At 42.2% G+C, this 20,465-nt stretch overlaps 1 protein-coding gene across 1 annotated transcript in view; it reads right to left on the bottom strand.

Moving 5' to 3' along the window:
• The window catches only part of Rab2 (RAS oncogene family member Rab2), a 104,643-nt gene extending 84,613 nt beyond the window's left edge, over positions 1-20,030 (bottom strand). Inside the window, exon 1 of the mRNA XM_080270479.1 lies at positions 19,939-20,030. Within this exon, the coding sequence (XP_080126605.1) occupies positions 19,939-19,984 (46 nt within the window). The 5' untranslated portion in view covers positions 19,985-20,030. The remainder of the gene's footprint in view (positions 1-19,938) is intronic.
• Between the last annotated feature and the right edge of the window lie 435 nt (positions 20,031-20,465).

Raw genomic sequence — 20,465 nt, 5'->3', positions numbered from 1 at the left:
CAGACAGGGTCTGATACCCAGGATCGCCCTCGTCATCATCCAACCACTCACACACTTCGTCAACATCAACATCGTCGCCGTGCGCACATAGACATGCATGGAAGTCATCCACGTCAAAACCTAGGAAATCGTGCTCCACATCCGTTCTGAGAAGCAGACGAGACCAACCATTTTCTAGAGTCTTGACAGGGATTTCCTTCCATGCACTGGCCCAGTTGTAAATGGCAGACTTGATGTTGTAGCGGCGAAAGTTTTCCAAAGTCCGCTGGCCTCGCGTGTCCCGTCCCTCCCTGCGCTCGTCCTCGTCCTCAAGAACAACCATCACCCCGTCCAGGAACTTCCATCGGTATAGGCACTTCGTTGCCACGATCACTCCATGGTCCATTGGTTGGATGGGAGCAGTAGTATTAGGTGGCAGATACATCCACCTAATACAGCCATTCTCAGCCACCAAGTCCTTGTCGCACGGGTGGGCAGGTGCATTGTTGAGGAGAAGGAGGGCCTTTACCTGGTCGCGTGGGATTCCCAGTTTCTCCCTCTGGTAATGTATGACCTCCTTGACGAAATGGCGGTGGAACCAGTCTTTGAAGATTTGGCCTGTGAACCATGCCTTCAAGGAATGGTACCAGACGACAGGGAGGACATCCATCAACCCACGAAGACACCAAGGCTGCTTTGCACGGCCAACAATAACGGGCTTAAGCCGGTGCATGCCGTTAGCATTGGCACTACACAAAGCAGATATCCGTTGCTTGCACAGCTTGCGGCCAGGTACACGCTTCACCGTCTCCTCGGCTAGAGTGTTCGTAGGCAAAGAGCGATAGAATAAACCAGTTTCGTCAGCGTTGTAGACTTGACCGAGAGTGAGGCCCTCCCCATCGATCAAGCCCTTCACCTTGTGCCGAAACTCTTCAACTCCATCCTCGTTGGCGTCCAAAGCTTCGTCATGACACTTACGGTTGGTAAGGCCATGTCGTAACTTGAACGCGAAGAGCCAACCTTCGGATGCCTTGAAGTCTAGGGCGTCGTGAAGCCTTGCGAACTTCTCAGGAGCATCCTTCAGCTCCATACCATGTACCATTACACCAGCAACACGTTGCTGTCGATACCAAATCAACGTGGAGCGGTCGACTTCAGCAAACTTGGGAGTAAACATCATCTTCCCCTCCACTTTGCGTTTGCTTTTCGACAAGAAGTCAGCCGTGTACTGCATGAGTTTGTCTCGGGGTCTCTTAATATCAAACAAAGTAGATCGGGCCAGGTTGAACTCATGGAGGATGCATGACGAAGACCATCCCGCATCTACTTTCTCCAATATCTCCCGCTTCTTCTCCAGAGTCAGAACCACTCTCTTCCTCTTCTCAGGCGGCGGGGCCATCATCACACACACGAAGGAGAGGCACGAGAGCAGCAGGAGTGCCTGCAGCAGGTAAGGCACCACCACAAAAGCGAACACGTGGGCAGCCATGACGACGAACGTTCACTCACAACAAGAGACGGGCGGAAAGTGGGGAGGATGCAGGGGCGCTCTGGCGGATGTCGGAGGAATGATGCACCACAACAAAGTTGTCCCACGCCGCGCGCGCCAAGTTCAAATTACGGGCTGGATTTTTTTTTTTTTCAATTTTTTTGCGGTTTTTGGATCATTTTGGGAAAATTGGATCCCGGGACAATTACGTCCGGTAAGTGAGGATGTCCGGAAAGTAGGTGTCCAGAAAGTAGAGGGATTACTTATTTTTAAAAAGTCAGTTGGAGCGCGAATATCCTCGCGGGACGCGCAAGGACAGCAAAAACATGACCGCGGTGTAGGGGTTAATATGATGTCATGAGTCATTTCATTGCATAACTGCAAAGCTTGCAGCCGCAAAAATGATCGCTAACTAATGTGCTCAGCATCATGACTTCTCTGATTATTGTAAAAATATCACTAAATCAGTTGTATTTTACCACAGTAAATCAAAATATAATATAAAATAACACACTCAGCCACTCTCATATGATTTCAGTGCAATTTGGGTGCATATTGCTTCGTATTATTTACGGGACGGGGGGAAGGGCAGCAAACCAGTTTAGACCAGCTCATTGAGGGTGTGTACACATGTGCGTGTATATATGGACACTATTACAGGTATTCAGTACTAGGTAATTGTCTGTGTTTAAAAGTTTAACCCCTAGAGCTAGAGTAACTCATCCACCAAGTGAATTTACCCCATAAGTTATGTGTATCAATTAGTGCGATATCAAATAGTGCTCGCTCGCACATCCACTGCATAGGCACATTAATTGGGACCAAGGTGTCTTTACAAACAATACGGTAATAAGGGCAGGAAAAGCTATAAAAACAGTTAAAATTTTCACTTTACCTGTTCTCGGCGAAGGGAGGAGGGTCATCAGGTTCATCAGGCATTTCAACTGTTACCAGCTGATTTCCGATTAGCCAATGACGGAGGCTCTTACACACAAAGCTTTGGTATGACCAACCAATCACGGAGCTTTCCCCTTGTATCAGCTGGTAAACACAACACAGCCCTTCACCGCCAAGATTGCGAAGGAGAACATGGAAGAAAAGAAATACTCCCAGCCCGCCCTAACTTTTCCCGATGAATTAATGGCATTAATAAATGAAGTCGCCAAAAGGAAGAGTGTTATAATTTATTCACTGGATAATGCCATCACTGAAACAGCCATGAACTGTGTCTGGGATAATATTACATTTGTAGTGAACAGTGTCATCAGAGTTCAACGAGATAAAATGCTAACCGTCTGCCAACCCACTTGTTGACATGTAGGGAACCATTTGTTGGTTATGTAGTTACCACCCACAATTATAAATGGTTTCCCGGCTTACAGGCATGTCACTCAATGGAAATCCACCTGAATGGGAAAGAAGAGTAATAAAAAGTGACAGGAAGGATAGGACAAATAGGGAGAGGATGGCAAAAACAGAAAAAGTATTATAATAGTGAAGGAAGAAGTATGCAGCACTACATGAAGTGAGTGGATGATGACTGCCACCAACTACAACTCTGATCCATTTTAGTGTCTTATTCATGCATATACAGTATTTACGGTCAGTGTGGGTGCCAATCATCCACTCACTCAGTGTAGTGGTTCTCTATTTCAGGATGATTCTACATTGGGTGCCAAGCCAAATGATTTCCAGTAAACCAGGAAATCATTTGGTAAGCTGGGTGGTAACCTTACAACCAACCACAAAGTATTCCCTAAGTGTCAACAAGTGGGATGGCAGAGGGTTAGTGACCCTCCCAGGATAACAACTAAATGCAAATATAAACAAGAAGCCTCAAACTACGATAAACAAACAGGTGACAACCAAGGACCAAACAATGGACATAGTACGGCGTGCAAAATGCAAGGTAACGGGTGCGAGTGATGAGGTGAGAGAGACAGAGATTGTCTAGGTGCTTGAGGGTGCAAAAGTGGAGATATATGGATTAACTGAGACTAAATGGTGAGGTAAGAGTGAGAGACAGCCAGAGTATTGATGGGGTTATGGGGTATATGTGCACGAGTGGGAGAGAATGAGAGGGCAAAAGAGAGTGTGCACTGTTGTGTGCAAGAGACAGAAGGAGAATATAAGATAGTATGGACCATTTGGATGGATTGTGTGGGTGAGACTGAAAGTGGGAATACAAACGTGGGCGATTGTGTGTGTGTATGTGCCAGTGCAAGAACATGCAAGGTGAATGAAAAGAAGAGTTCTGGGCAAATGTGGATGTGTCCACGGAAAAGTTTGAGAAGAATAAAAGAGTGTTTTTGATTGAAGATATGAATGGAAAGTTGGGAATGTGATGGTGGATGGACTGGTTGGTGAGTGGGGTGTGCCTGCAGAAGTGGATGAGAATGGTAGTGCTCTATTGGACATTTGTGTGGGGAGGGAGCTGATGACAGCCAATTCCTTCTTTAGGCACAAAATGATTCACAGGTATGCATGGCGACTGATGAGAAAGGTAGGTGGTGAACTGAATGAATAGAGGACAATGACTGATTATTTATGTGTGGATGACAGAATGAGAAGTTAAGGTATGTACTGGATGCAAGTGCATAGAGAGGATGGGGGAGTGGACTTCCTGACCATCACTTGGTGGTGATGAAAGTTAAGGTTCAAGTGCAATGCAGGAATAGAAGGAAAAAAGGACAGGAGGAAGCAGCCATACAAGGAGGGTAGAAAGTTTACAAGTGGACAGAAAGAAGGCAGAATATAAGAGGGAAGAGGAGGAGCAATTGGATAAACATGATTTAGAGCAGAATGGGGGAGGTGGAAGGTGCATGCATGACATTCAAAGAAGAAATATGTGCAGCATGTGAGGTGAAGAAAAGATAAAAAAGGGGTGCAAGAAATAGCCAGGTAGAATGAGGAGCTGAGACAAGCTGTGACACACATAAAAAAAGCATACAGTGAGTGGATGGGAAGCAAAGGCATGGAGGATGTTGAGGGACAGAAGAGAGTTATATGAAGGCTAGAGAGGAAGAGAGAGGAAGAAGAAAGTGGATGAGGACTTGGGAAGGAATTTGAGCGTGAGGTGGAGAGAATGCAATAAAATGTTCTGGAAGGAGGCAGAGAGAGTTAGGGTGATAACGAAGTTAGTAGGGGAGTGAAAGATAAAAATGTAGACTGATGGTGGAGATGAGAGAAAAAGTATGCAGATGGAGAGAACACTTTAACCCCTAAAACCCTATGCTCATCTATCGATGTGTACAGGCCTTGGTACATAGAGTCCTATCATCACTGATCGTACACAAGCTACCAAAAACTGGAATGAGGTATCCCTGCCTCTTTGATAACGTATATGGAGCCCAGCCAGTGGAAAGTACAATATCTTGTACTGTCTGGCCAGACTGATCCCCCTAGACTTGGTGGGGGAGGGTCCTCCCCACCATTTCTCCACCTCTCTCTGCTGCATTGGACCCTGTCCTCAATGTCTTCTCCCACCCAAATCACCCCTCAAATCCCCTCTAGACTGCATTGGTTGTGTGCAGCAGCATATTCCCTCCCTTTCCCCCCCCTCCTGATGTCCCCCCCACACTCCATCTACCTCCCTATTCCCCCTTGTCATCCCATTCTCGCTCATGAGGGATTTTTTTTTTTTTTTTCACAGTTGACAGTGCAGTAACCATTGGACATATGAGAGTAAAATATACATTTTCTGGTGTGTAAAATCAAGCTCTTTAAATCTGTGACACCAAAATTTACTTTTGTGCAATTTTCTCTCTCTCCCTATACATGAGGGGTAACAATTTTAATTTTTGACATCCTCTGACGGTCAATAATGTGGAAACCATTAGACACATGAGAGTGCAATACAGAATACATTTTCTGGTGTGTAAAATCAAGCTCTTGAAAAGTTTAAAATCAAAATTCACCTCAGTGAAAGCTGAAAAATCAGACCCTAAATGCACTTCTGGGGCCAGACAGGGTGGGAAAATTACCGATTTGGGGGATTAGGGAACTGCTAAACATAAAGTAATGCGAGTATAAGTGGCCAGGGAATGGCTAAGAGAAGGAGGGAGGTAAGAAGGGAGGGAGGTAAGAAGGGATGAAGAGATTAGTAGGATGGAAGTAATGAAAGCAATGAAGAAAGTCTGTCTATTACCAGACTCCTTAACCCCTTAAACGTGGCCATGTACAGTCGTTCCCCCCCGAGTGGCGGGGTTGTATCGCGGTCTGAGTACCTGTAGGAAAATATTCGCCAAAAATCAGAGATTAACCCTAGAACATTATACTTGGTATGGCAGATAGTACTTACATTCAGCTTTCTCTAGAGACAGGTGTTGAGCCTTCGTGGACTACTCAAGGACTTGTGGAGACTTGCAAAGTTGGGTAACCAAATCTTCACTTTCACACCTCCAGCAACCCGGTTTCCCCTCTACCAAAGCCTCATTCTGTCACAGTAAACTTTATACTACAACGTAAAGGTAGTTAGGATTCCGTATTTGTACAATAAGCACTGAAAATAAGGCTAAAATCAATGGAGCGTACGGCCGACATGCACTGTGGCGGCAGTCTTCCCGTCACTCAACAAACATTTCCATTTTCACAGCTAAAAACATGTATACTACATTATTTTCAATCATATTACTTCCCAAAAGATCACCACAGCGTGCTTTTTATTCTGCCTTACGCCCGCCACTTTATTCTCGTTCCTGTCGGCCGCTTGCACTGACTGGGAAGAGCTAGAACTCGCCATAATGTCACTTTGAAAGCCTGCAGTAAACTGACGCTAAACAGGGGCAAACAGTGAGAAAAAAAGCTAGTGTTACAACTGGGGAAACAAGCGTTTCCTAGTAGCATAAACTGCTTGTGAGAGGAGAGCGCAGATTTACAGTTCTGAGCATTCAGAGCGCTGCCATGTATCACAGCCAGGCTGGCCGGGCTGTGGAGGGGGGGAGACGGGGGGAAAACGCGATACTTGGCAACAACTGAGGTCAGTAGCACAAAGATAAAGTATGCTAGTTGTAGCTAGAGGGTGGTGGTACTGATAGACAATACCAGCTGGGGCCTGCTTGCCCGCGGTTATTCAAAATTTACTAGAATCGCAAACCCGACGATCCGCCATTATGTCCTTTTCGCCGAGCGTCGCAAACGCGACGATCCGCGTTTAAGGGGTTAATCCCATAAAGGGTGGTTACAAACAAATCACCTCCATGTTGCCCTGTCCCTCACCATTTCATTGCTCTGTTCCCAGCCCACATACCCCTCTCTCATATACCCCTCCACTCCATCCCTCCATCTCATCCTTGGCCTCCCCCTCCCTCTCCCCCCTTCCTCCTCACTCACATACACTCTCCTCATCAGTCTCTCACTCTCCATCCTCTCCACATGACCAAACCACCTCAGTGTGTTTCCGCTTCCTATCACATCCACATCCACACCACAATGCTCCTTCACTTCCTCCTTTGTCAGTCTGTCTCTCCATGTGACTCCACATGCTCCTCTCAAATAACTCATTTCCACTGGTGTCACCCTTGACTTGTGTCCCTCCAACACGGTTCAAGCTTCACTTCCATACGTTAGAGTTGGTATCACAATATTGTCATGTAGGAGCTTTTACACTTCCATACTCACTTCCCTGTTTCTTATCACTGCTTTCAAGGTTCTTATCACTGCTTTCAAGGAACCAGCAACCTTTCTTCCCTGTTGCACCCTTTCAAGCACTTCAACCTCTAAACTTCCATCCTTACTCATCACACTACCCAAGTACTTAAATGCAATCACATTTTCCATTTCCTCCTCATCCACCCTCACTGTACATTCACTGACTTCACTTCTCTCGAAGACCATAACTTTACTCTTCCCGACATTCACCTTTAGATTCCGTTTCTTACACACTCTTCCAAACTCATGGAGAATGTCAAAATGGGGAAAACTCCAGAGTTGGAGCGTGCAGTGAAATGACGAAGCATGGGAGAGTGATAATAGCAGAATGGATATGAAAGACATGCAGATTACAGTAGCCGGGGTGGAAGGCAGAGTCCGGGAAGATTGGAAGTCAGGTATAATTATTCCCTGTACAAATGAAAAGTGGAAAAAGAAGTGTGTGGTAATCATGGGGGCATCTGTCTTCTTAGTTTGACAGGAAAAGTATATGGTTGGATACTTGCTGACAGAGTTAGGGACATAAAAGAAGAACCAGGTGGAGAAAAACAGGGTTTTAGGAAGGGAAGAGGTTGTATAGATCAGATATTCATCCTAAGGTCTTTAGTGGAAAAGTTCCTATAGGCCTTCAAGGATTTGGAGAATATATGACACAGTGGGTAGACAAAGAGTGTAGAAATTATTAAGAACATATGGAGTAATATGGGAAGTTGCTGTATGCCATAATGTTTATGTATGAGTGTGCTAGGGCTGCAATGTATATGGATGGTGAACTGCGTGATTTTTCTATCTGAATGTTGGATTGAAACAGGGATGTGTCATGTCTCCATGGTTGTTCAAGTTGTATATGGACGGGATTATAAAAGAGATACGGTACAAGGCAGGGAAGTGGATAGTTGGAACGGCCCTAACGAGTGAGGGCACCGTTTGGAAACTTCCTGTACAGTAAAACCTGTACAACTCGGCATAATACATGTGCAACCTGTGCTGAGTTAGCCTATTTGCCGAGTTGTAGGGATGAATTTTAAGTTCCCCCCCCCAGCACACACACACACACGAAAAAAAAGGAAAAAATGGAAAAAAAAAAAGGAAAAAATTAAAAGTTTTTACAAAAACCAGTAAAAGCTGCCTTACCATGATTCCATACAGTTGCAGGGTGTATTCCAGGCATGGAGGGGGGACTTTTGGTAGTTTTTGGAGGTGTTAGGGGGGCTCAAGATCACTTTTGGGCACACCTTTACTGTACTGTACTTGACACTGTACACTATGTAAAGCACAATTAACACTATAAAGGCCATTACTGTAATGTATTTATCACTTGTACTATACTGGGGAACTTAACACTAAACACTTAAACATTACTGTACAGCACTTATTCACTAAACACTTAACCACTACTGTACAGAACTTATTCACTACTGAACTTATCACTTAATCACTGTCACTGTCAGTCTGAAAAATGTGCTCAGGTAAGTCTGAGGACACAGAGCTGATCAAGCTGCAGGAGGACTCACTGCTCATGGATGGCTGAGGCTCCCTGGGTGGAACCTTTGGCTTAAAAAAGTCAGAGATCTTTTTCTGCTTCAATTCAACATGTTACCTCCTCATAACAGCTACTCTGGCATCCCTGAGGGCTTGATAAAACATATCAAACCCATCATACTGCACCATTCCCTCCAGACACTTGTCCAGGTGGAAGCGGATCTCAGAGAGTTTCATTTTTTAAATGAACATTTTGGAGCCTTCCCGAGTTGCAGAGGTTTCCGACTTGAAGGATGACGAATTGTAGAGGTTTTACTGTATTGTTTGCAGATGATACTGTACTGGTTAGCAAAGACGAAGGGAAACCGCAATGCTTAGTGAATGAGTTTAGGAGTGTAAGAAACGGAATCTAAAGGTGATCGTGGGGAAGAGTAAAGTTATGGTCTTTGACAGAAATGAAGTCACTTAATGTACAGTGACGTTAAAGGATAAGGAAATGGAAAATGTGAGTGCATTTAAGTAGTCATCCCTTAATATCCACAGGGGTTAGGTTAACAGACACACCCGTGAATGTTAAAAATCCGTGGATATCTGCTGCCCCCCCTTAAAAACACCCCTGGACCCTCACTTCCCTATACAAATAAAGAAGAACCCAATGTGCATGTTTACAGCCACTTTATTTAATGCAAGAACAATGGATGGCCTCTTCTAACTTTTCCCCTGATGAATTAATAACATTAATAAGTGAAGTGGCCAAAAGGAAGAGTGTTACAGTATATTTGATTCACTGGATAACAATATTACTAAAACAGCCATGAACTGTGCCTGGGATAATGTTACAGTGTTGGCAGAGTTCAACGAGATAAAATGTTTTTTTTTCTTTTCTGTAGCCATCCATGGATATTCAAAACCATGCATGTTAAAACTGCGGATGTTAAGGGTCCACTGTACAGTACAGTACATAGGTAGTGTGATGAGTAAGGATGGTAGTTTGGTGGATGAAATATTTGAAATGGTACAACTAGAAAGAAAGGTAGCCGGTTCTGTGAAAGCAGTGATAAGAAACAGGGAAGTGAGTGTGAAAGTACAGTACAAAAGTTGCTGCATGATAGTACATGTATTGTAATACCAACTCTGCTGTAGGAAAGTGCAGCTTGGCACCTTTTTGGAAGGACACAGGTCAAGGGTGAGACAAGTGGAAATGAGTTATTTGTAAGGAGAATGTGGAGTTACATGGAGAGACACGTTGACAAAACAGGAAGTGAAGAAGCGTTGTTGTGTGGATGTGGATATGACAGAAAGAGTCAGGAGAAATACAATGAGGTGGTTTGGCCATGTGGAAAGGATGGAGAGTGAGAGACTAACAAGGAGAAGGTAAGCAAGTGAGGTGGAGGGGTGGAGAGGGAGGGGATGGCCAAGGATGAGATGGAGGGACTGAGTGGAGGGGTATATGAGAGAAGGGGAGTGTTACCTCAGGGGAGGCCAGTGGCAGGGAACAGGGTGACAGGGAGGCGATTTGTTTGTGGCCATCCCTTATCTATGGAATTAAGGCACCAGGCAACAGCTAGGTACCTAGATAGATTTATGCAAATTTACTATTTACAAAATTGGCAATTATTATGATCCAATTTAGAGCCATACTGTAAAACACCCTAACTTCGAGAATTTTGTGTGTGTTTTAATGAGCAATTCTGTGTAAAATGGTGCAATTTTATCCCTGTTGGTGTCATGTAGCAGCCAGGAACAGTACCTACTGAATCCATATAATAAAAAAAATTAGCCATGCTAAACTCATTTTTTATTTTATTTATTTTTTTTTTTCAAGTGTCTGAAATTAGGAATAAATTTCTTAACTTCGGACAGCTCTTCCAAACTTCGGACATCCATGTATTTGCCCTTTAAACATGAGAATGGTTAATAGCACCTATCTCTGGACACACTGTCCAAACCTCGGACACATCAGAAGTTTTTAAAAAATGAAAACTATTGGGCACTCGTGGCCCGAGTTATACATCTATATAGAGAAATATCCATAAACATCTTCTTTTCTGAGCTCATAAATTGAGATCACATTAAGTTGCATCATATCATATTGTAGTGAGGTATTCTGGCCATAAATATAACTAAGAACTATTCAGAAACTTTTCAGATGAAAAAAATACTGTATATAAAAATGCATTACATATACCCCAAACTGTAAGAGGAACTAGCCTCTTATTCCTAAACAAAACTTCACTTAATTATCAAGTAGCTACCTCACTGCCTCAACAAATGCATACTGAAATAATATAATGTTCAACACTTCTTACCGGTTCTGATGACACCCACACACCCACTAATATGCACACAAATCAACAGACACACGCACACACAGGCACATGTTATGACGGCACCATGGAACAAAGCTTAAAATATAAAACTGGGATACTGCAATATACCATCAACTAGAAATATCTATCTATCTATCTATAGCCCGACGCCCTAATCCCGCAAAGGGTGGCCGCAGACACAACGTCTCCAAGTCGCTCTGTCACCCACCATCTGACTACCCACCCCCCAACTCACCCCCCCTCCCTCATATACCTCTCAACTCCATCCCTCCACCTCATCCGCAGTCTACCCCTCCCTCTCCCTCCCTCCAACTCACCTACATACACCCTCTTAGTCAGTCTTTCACTCTCCATTCTCTCCACATGTCAAAACCACCTCAGTGTATTTTGCCTAATCTTCTCAACCACATCCACATCCACCCCACAACGTTCCTTCACTTCTTCATTCATCAACCTGTCCCTCCATGTCACTCCACATGCTCCTCTCAAGTAACTCATTTCCACTGCTCTCACTCTTGACTTGTTCCCCTCTTGCAAGGTCCACGCCTCGCTTCCATACGTCAGGGTAGGGATCACAATACTGTACTATCATGCAGTGACTTCTTAACTTCCATACTCACCTCCCTATTTCTCATCACTGCTTTCAGTGAACCAACAACCTTCCTTTCCTGCTGTACCCTTTCACGCACTTCATCCCCCAAAGTTCCATCCTTACTCATCACACTACCCAAGTACTGTACCGGTACTTGAATGCACTCACATTCTCCATATCCTCACCATCCAGCCTCACTGTAAACTCTGTGACTTCATTCCTCTCAAACACCATAACTTTACTTTTGTTTACATTAACTTTCAGATTCCTCCTCCTACACACTGTCCCAAATTCATTCACCAAGCCTTGTAACTCCCATTCACTTTCACTCAACAATACTGTATCATCAGCAAACAGCAGCACCGGAATCTTCCACATCTCACCCTCATTCATTAGAGGCACCCCCACATCCACTGCCCTACCTTGCACCTCCTTTACAACCCCATCCATGTATATATTAAACAGCCATGGAGACATCATACAACCCTGTTTCAGTCCCACATTGAGATCAATGAACTCACTCAGCTCACCATCCACTCGCACCGTAGCCCTAGCTCCTTCGTACATACTCTTCACAGCACTCAACAATTTCCCCTCCATTCCATATATTCTTAATACCTTCCACATACCTTGCTTATCTGTTCTGTTATAAAGCTTTCTCCAACTCCATGAGGCAGCATACACTTTCCTTCCTTTCTATAGATACTTCTCAACTAAACATCTTAGAACAAATATCTGATCTACACACCCTTTTCCCTTCCTAAATCCCCCTTGTTCTTCTCCAACTAGCTCCTCTGTCATATGCCTAACCCTATCAATGAATATTCTACCATATATTTTACCAGTCACACTAAGAAGGAAAATATCCCTATGGTTACCACATACTTCTCTCTCCCCTTTTCCTTTGCATAAAGGAACAATTATACCTGATTTCCAGTCCTCTGGAACCCTTCCCTCTTCCCAAGCCAATCTACACAATTTCCATATCCACTCCACAACAATCTCACCCCCATACCTAAGCATTTCACCACACACTCCATCAATTCCTGGGGCCTTTCCCAACTTAATCTTCTTCATCGCTTCCACTACTTCTGCCCTACTGATCTCTTTCTCACTCCTCTCATCTCTTCTTCTCCCAGCCATTCCCCAACCACTTATACTCGCACTGCTCTCACTCTCTACATTCAACAAATCCTCAAAGTGCTCCTTCCATCTCCTCAATTTCTCTCTCTTCTCCACCAACAATCTATTATTCCTATCTTTCACTCCCCTACTATTTCCCCTTTCACACTGCCTTACTTTCTTTACCTCCTTCCAAAACAATTTCTTACTCTCCCTCCATTTCACACTCAGATTCCTCCCAAACTCTTCATCCACTTCCTTCTTACTCTCTTTCACCAGTCTCTTAACCTACCTTCTCCTGCTCACATATACCTCTCTCTTCTCTCTTTCATCTTCTCCCCTTCCTCTACTCGCTAACCATTCACTATATGCCTTCTTTTGTTCCACAGCTCATTTCACCTCATCATTCCACCATGCTGTCCCTTGCACACCCTTGTATCTCCTCCTCACTCCACAATATACTTCACTTCATAATATGCTGTTCATGAAAGCTTAGAATATAAAATTGGGATACTGCAATATTCCATCAGCTAGAAATATACAGACAATAATTAGATACATGAATGAAGTTCCACATAGGGATAGCACATTAGTACAAAAACTCTCTTGACTACCAGTATAAAATACTGTAACTAAATAAATAACATCACTTTTTTCTTCAAAATAATACTCATTACTTGTTAAGACACCATACTGGCAATAACTTTGGTACTGGTAGTACTGAAATTTACTTGGCTTAAGTAATTTATTCTGTAAAGAAATACCAGTATTCATTTAAACAGTCATAGCAAGATCATGCTTGTATATATTTTAAAATAGTTTACTGCCCAGTACTTACAACACTTTTCCACATATAATCATACTAATCACGTTCTTACAACTGAAACTGTTTGTTCTGGGTGAACAAAGTTTTGCAGGGTTAAAAAATGTCAATTTTTTTTCCATTTGATTTATAAATTTTTTTTACCCACACATATTCAAGCTAGTTTAATAGGACTTATACATAATAATCTTGAAGATTACCCTAACTAGCCATATCATTATTGTTTTGCAAATATCACACTCTCTTCCAATAAACTTGAATTATTATATTTTTTTGCAAAATGTCCAAAGTTTGGGCGCTGTCCGAAGTTATGGTGTTTTACGGTATTTCTTGGCATAAATAAAGCTCTAAATTGGATCTGAATAATCACCAGTTTTTGTGAATATCACAAAATCTTAAGTTTCTCACTTCAGTTCACACTCAGCTTGGCAATAAATCTACTGTATGGTTTTTCCATTAATTCTTTACCAAACGGCACTGCCTTTCCATATTTTATTCTGAAATGAGTCTTTCACAGGTTACTTACTGTTCTAGATTACCATAACTAGAGGGCATTTTTATAAACTTATCTCTGAGTGTTGTAAATGAGGATTGCGAATGCATAAATATTCCGCCAACGTCTACCAGCTGCTGCCCATATCTAACGTTCCTAATTCACATCTTTCAGTCTGAAAACTGGATGTCAAAGGTTAGATTTTGGTTGAATTGTTAATTATCCCATAGCTTTGATGGGGATATGGCTGTATATTCTTTCCTTGCATACAACTGAGTATGTTGGGTGTGAACTGAGTGCAGGGCAGTGAAATGGCGGGGACAGGGTGACATGGAGGCGATTTGTTTGTGGCCACCCCGTATAAGGGATTAAGGCATCTGGCAATAAATAGATGTTTGATACACTGACGTGTCCTGCCAGAGTGATGGTTGGTAAACAATGAGACCAATTGGAGAGATCACTGGTAAACACATTGCTGTGGGTGTAGAGTCAAAATTCAATACCAGTATTTGGTATGTTGCATATGTACCGAAATTACTTTCCTCAAGATATTGAGTTTATTATAATACAGTATACAGTATTTGGAACAGCTGTGTCCATCTGGTTAAGAATTACCTTTTCCCTTGCTTTTATTATATGACTCAATATTTATGTTCACTTCTATTGGGAATCGCCTTTTTTTTTTTAATATTTAACTATCCTCCACTCAACAAGCATATTACATGCCATTTTTGGAATTAAACCACCCTGACCGCTCTTAATCTAACCTAGACCCCAACCATTTCAGTCTTAACTAAAACAAATTCCAACTTTACCTTAGGTAAAAACAAGAACACATAGTACAGAGTCCAAGGCAAAACTGCTAAGCAGCACCTCAGTTGGTCATTCTCTCAGGCATGGAAGCATACATTCCCTTCTCGTATCCTGTGACTAATGCAAGAAAGCCTTGGTTTAATCAAGCTTGTTCTAATGCTGTCTGTAACAAGGAGAGGGCCTATAAAAGGTACCAGAGCCAATCCACCCCTGAATCACATCTTGTTTATGTTTCTGCCCGGAATCGTGCTAAGTCTGTTCTTCGCTCTGCTAAAAATAATTTCATCCATACTAAATGCTCTCAACTCTCCAACTAGAATTCTTCCCGCTCCTTCTGGTACCTGGCCAAAAACCTTTCTAACAACTTTACCTCATCATCCTTCCCTCCTCTTTTCTACTCTGATGGCTCTGTAGCTATTTCTTCTACTGATAAAGCATATCTCTTCGCTCAGACTTTCTCCTCCAATTCCACCTTAGACGATTCCGGTGCTGTTCCTCTATCACTTCCCCCCTCAGACATCCTCATGGCTGACATTAAAAATTTCTTCAGCTGATGTATTTTCTGCCATCACTGGCCTTAATACTAATAAGGCACATGGGCCTGATGGAGTCCTTCCTCTTGCCCTCAGGAACTGTGCTTCACTGCTCACACCCTGCCTACATAAACTCTTTCACCTTTGTCTGTCAACTTGTACCTATCCTTCTTGCTGAAAGTTAGCTCTCATTCAACCAGTCCCAAAGAAGGGTGACCATTCCCAACCCTACAACTGTCGTCCAATTGCTTTAACATCCTGTGTCTCAAAAGTTTTCAAGTCAATTCGTAACAGAAAAATTTTAAAGCATCTTTCCTATCACAACCTTCTTTCTGATCGTCAGTATGGGTTCCGTCAGGGATGCTGCAAAGGCGATCTTCTCACCTACCTTTCAGACTCCTAGTCATCCTCCTTTTGGGACTTTGGCGAAAGCTTTGCCATTGCACTTGACGTCTCAAAGGCTTTCAAACGAGTCTGGCATAAATCTTTAATTTCCAAACTGCCCTCTTACGGTTTCTATCCTTCTATCTGTGCCTTCATCTCTAGTTTCCTTTCTGGTCATTCTATAGCTGCCGTTGTAGATGGCCATCGTTCGTCTCCTAGATCTATCAACAGTGGTGTTCCACAGGGCTCTGTCCTATCACCAACTCTCATCCTTTTATTCATCAATGACCTTCTACGTTGTACACCTAACCCTATCCACTCGTACACTGGTGATTCCACCCTTCACCTTTCCAATCGGTTCCCACAACGTCCATCTCAGCAGTTAGTTCAACAAACAAGGGATGAGGCTATGGCACACATAATGTCTGACTTGGCACATATCTCTGACTGGGGTAAAAATAATCATGTTTTTAATGCATCAAAAACTCAGTTTTTAAACCTGTCAACCTGACAGAATCTTCCACAGGAGTACCCATTAATGTTTAATAATATCCAGCTCAATCCTGCATCATCTTTGAACATGCTTGAGGTTTCTTTCACTTGGGACTTATCTTGGAATGATCATATTGCATCTCCTGTAAAATTTGCTTCCAAGAGATTAGGAGTGCTAAGCCGACTCTGTGCCTTCTTTACCCCTGCACAGCTGTTGACTTTATACACGGGTTTTAATCGCCCCTGTTTAGAGTACAACTCTAATGTGTGGGGAGGCTCCCCACATGCAGCCCTTCTCAATAGGGTGGAGTCAAAGGCTTTTCGTCTCATTAACTCTCCTCCTCTTACTGGCTCCCTTCAACCTCTGTCTCTTCAACGCACTGTTGCACCTTTATTTCTTTTCTTTCGCTACTTCAATGGTCGCTGCTCCTCTGAACTGTCTGCTTGCATCTCTCCACCTCTTCGATGGGTGCGTAGCACCCGTCTAGCAACAAACTCTCATCCCTTTTCTGTCCAACTATCTAATGCAAGAGTTAAGCGTTACTCCCAGTCTTTCATTTATGCAACAGGTCAACTCTGGAACTGTCTCCCTCTGTCTGTATTTCCTACTTCCTATGACCTCCCAGTCTTTCAAAACCAGTGTGTCCAAGCATCTCAAAATGAATGGATCTTGAATTTGGCTCTCTTTTGTATTGATTTTGTTTTTTTTGGAAGGAACGGTTTGTGGGCTCCTGGCCTTTGTTCCTTTTCTTGCATAAAAAAAAAAAAAAAATGGCTACAGTAAATCTCGCGCCTCTTGTCATGGCTGCCAACTGACTAGATTAAAAATACAGTAATCCCTCCAATATCCGATGTAACAGAGCCAAAGGCATGTCCGGATACTGGGCCCCAGCCTCCTGGACTTGTACTTATGGACCCTAACTCAGAAAAACACCCACACAACTCCCTCTGGACATGCATTACACTTATTTAAGACCCAAATCACACCAATAAGGGACATATAAGACTGAAATAAATGCAAAAGAACCATAAAATGAGATTTTAGAGGTGAGTTTATACAATATTAAACATTCTGGGTACTTACAAGTCCCTAGCTCCTAGGGTGGTTTGAACCGCCAGTTTGCAGTCCACAGTTAATCCTTTGCACTCTAAATTCTAATTTCTTAACAATGCACAACACTGTAAATTCCCGTGTGTTCTAGTGGCAAGGTATTGCGGGTTATTCACTGTTTATTCACAAAAAACGAGCACCTGTGGCTTGCACTGCTATAAGTATCTGCTCTTGATCGGAGTTAGGCTGTGACTGTTGATGATGGCGGGGTAACAGAGTTGCCAGATCGCAACGGAGACATCACCAAACTCCTCAAATTTCATTACCATTTTTAACTTTCATTACCAAATTCGTAAAGCTAGCATCTATTCTTCACTAATTATATACACAAGTGGAAATACATGTAATCACTCTTCTTATAATTAACATGTTGATTATTATCACGCTATATAGAATACCACATTAATCAGAGAGAGCAAACAATCCACCATCTCCATCCTGTGTATCCTCATACAGGTAAAAAGTCCGTTTGGTATTATATTATTCTGATTCATTACCAAACGAATTTTTCATTACCAAATTGGCCCACATTTGGTAATGAAAAATATCAAATGACAACCCTGACAGGGGAGGGGGGAGGAAGGAAGGGGTGAAGGGACCATAGTGTAACAGCTGTTTGGCGCCACGCAGCAATTTCGAATTACGGGTGGGAAAAAAAGATTTTTTTTTTTCGAATTTTTTGCAGTTTTTGGCCCATTTTGGGAATATTGGATCCAGGGACGTAAATGTCCGGTTATTGGGGAAGTCCGGAAAATAGGTGTCCGGATATTACAGGGATTACTGTATGTTCTGTCTCTATTACCACTGATTTCTGACAGTAGTGTCAAAGAAATGAATGTGTTCACACAGATGAAATCTAACTACCATACAACACTCCAGAAACAACCACACTGATTATGAAATAATGTGGTACCCACAAAATACATTGTATAGGCTACTTCACAGACTATTCAGCACCTTTATAATATCATAATGTTTCATAGGTAGCTAAGCTACAAAAGAAAACTTTATCAATCAACTTTTCCTTGTTTTTCCACATTTCTGATAGCCTACTTGGGCTAGAACAAAACACTTTACCAAATGACTTTTCCTTGTTTTCCATATTTCTGGTTGTCAGGCTAAAACTGAAAACTTTACCAATTGACTTTTCCATGGTTTCCATATTTCTGGTCTCTGGTCCACGGGCTACAACAATTAATTTACCAACTAACATTTCCCTCCTTTCTACCAGTATACTTCTGGTAGCTGGGTTACAACAGAAAACTTTACCAATCAACTTTTCCATGTTCTCTATATTTCTAGTAGTTAGGTTACAATGGAAAATTTTACCTACTGATTTCTCTGTGTGATATTTAATGCTGCTAGTTAGGCTACAACAGAAAATTATACCATTCAACTTTTCCTGTCTTCTATATTTCTATTAGTCTGGTTACAACAGAAAACTTTACCAAATGACTTCTGTATTTTCCATATTTCTGGCACTTGAACAACAGCAGAAAACTTTATCAACTGACTTTTCCATATTGAATGAAATGTAGGAGAGCTCCCAATAACTAAACATGAAAGTTTTAATGCCTGGATATCTTTCATAATTTTATAATTCATTTATGACACCTAAATGCTGCAGAAATATCATTTACATTACTAGAAAGCACCATGCTGGTTTTTTTGATGGTGGTGGTGGCGTCCTACAAAGGTCAATGGGTCCACTTGGACCCGTAATGCAGTTGTGCCTGGATCCTACCATTTCGTTAGGTTTGGTTATACCTGTATTAAGCTTCAATAGTATAAGTCATATTGGGTTCAGTCAGGTCTGTGGGGATGAATGATTAATGACATACTGACTGAAGTCAAATCAACTTGAAGGTCAGACATAACTGGTGGCCACTTGCCAAGATCTGTGTGTAAAATTGATGAGGCTGTATTGTTAATATCTTCAAAATTACTCATATCTGCAATATTTTAAATCTATCACAAGGACAGCTATGTTATAGTTTATCAGTTATGAAATGCAATTGTAAACACAATGGGCACTCTCCTACAGTTACACCTCCATACCTTTTAAATAGTTTTGTTTTTATGAAATTAATGTTTCCTGTTATTAGTGTGTTCCAAACATTGGCCTAATCAAGCTACAAGAGTAAACACATGCCTGTACGGTAGGGCAATACTAGCCTATGCTACAGCTCCTTAACAGGAAACAGAGGCATTTAAATAAATCATGAAAGGGGGCTGTAAGATCATAATATTTTACATTACCAGCTCCTTTAAGGCCATGTCAAGTTAATCCTTTCAACCAGACGGCGTCGTCATAGTTTTATTCTCCCAACCGATAGACGATTTCATCCAGCGTTTTTTCAAACTAGAGTGGTTAGATATAGCCTTCATTAACCCTTTCACCTAAAGAGACCTCCACTGAGAAGAATATAATGATCTGGAGGTAGCACAACTTAAATAAAACTAGTAAATCATCGTAGTCAAGGAGTTAGTAATCATGGGAGAGAACTACCATTCTGAGTTTACCCAAGCAAATCGATTTTCGCCATATTGGTCATCCTTGTTAATCCTGCGGTTTTTGACACTTGTTGCCGCTGTTTACCCTCTCTGACCCCTTTCCTGCCTTCTCTGCTACATATACATACTCACCTGTGTCCCCGATAATGATATACTTGAATAAATAGGCGTAGGACATCTTGATAAAGGGAACAAGATCTGTGACGTAGATGAAAACACACGAACAGCTGACAACGACAGCCTCACACCCTCGACTTCCACCCCGTATCTCTGCCTGTGCTGGCCAGCCCCTGGTGTCTGAAGCATGTATTCGCCATATTGTTACACTAGTTAAAGGCACTGATTTTTTTTTTTTTTTTTTTTCGAAGAACATATTCTGGAGAAACCAATATTGTCATTTGCAGACTGATAATGGACATCCAATTAAAAAAAAAAAACTAATAGGAGCAAAATGATGTAACCAGCAGTCGACCTCCATTACTAGTAGGTGTCTTCATTTCACATATTTCACTTGTATTTTAACTCTTGAATATTTATTTGGTGAGGTTGTTTAACCCCCATCAATTTGTGTGAGAGCTTTACCCTTATGGCAGGAGTTAATCTTGAGAATTAGATAGTGAGGTAGTGAGGAGGGTGGTTCGATGGCTTCAGTTAAATGT

This window comes from Coenobita brevimanus, chromosome 5, assembly GCF_032717465.1.
Source record: "Coenobita brevimanus isolate Jiangsu-jjx chromosome 5, ASM3271746v2, whole genome shotgun sequence".
Lineage (NCBI taxonomy): Eukaryota > Metazoa > Arthropoda > Malacostraca > Decapoda > Coenobitidae > Coenobita > Coenobita brevimanus.
This window is presented reverse-complemented; position numbering and strand designations above follow the sequence as displayed.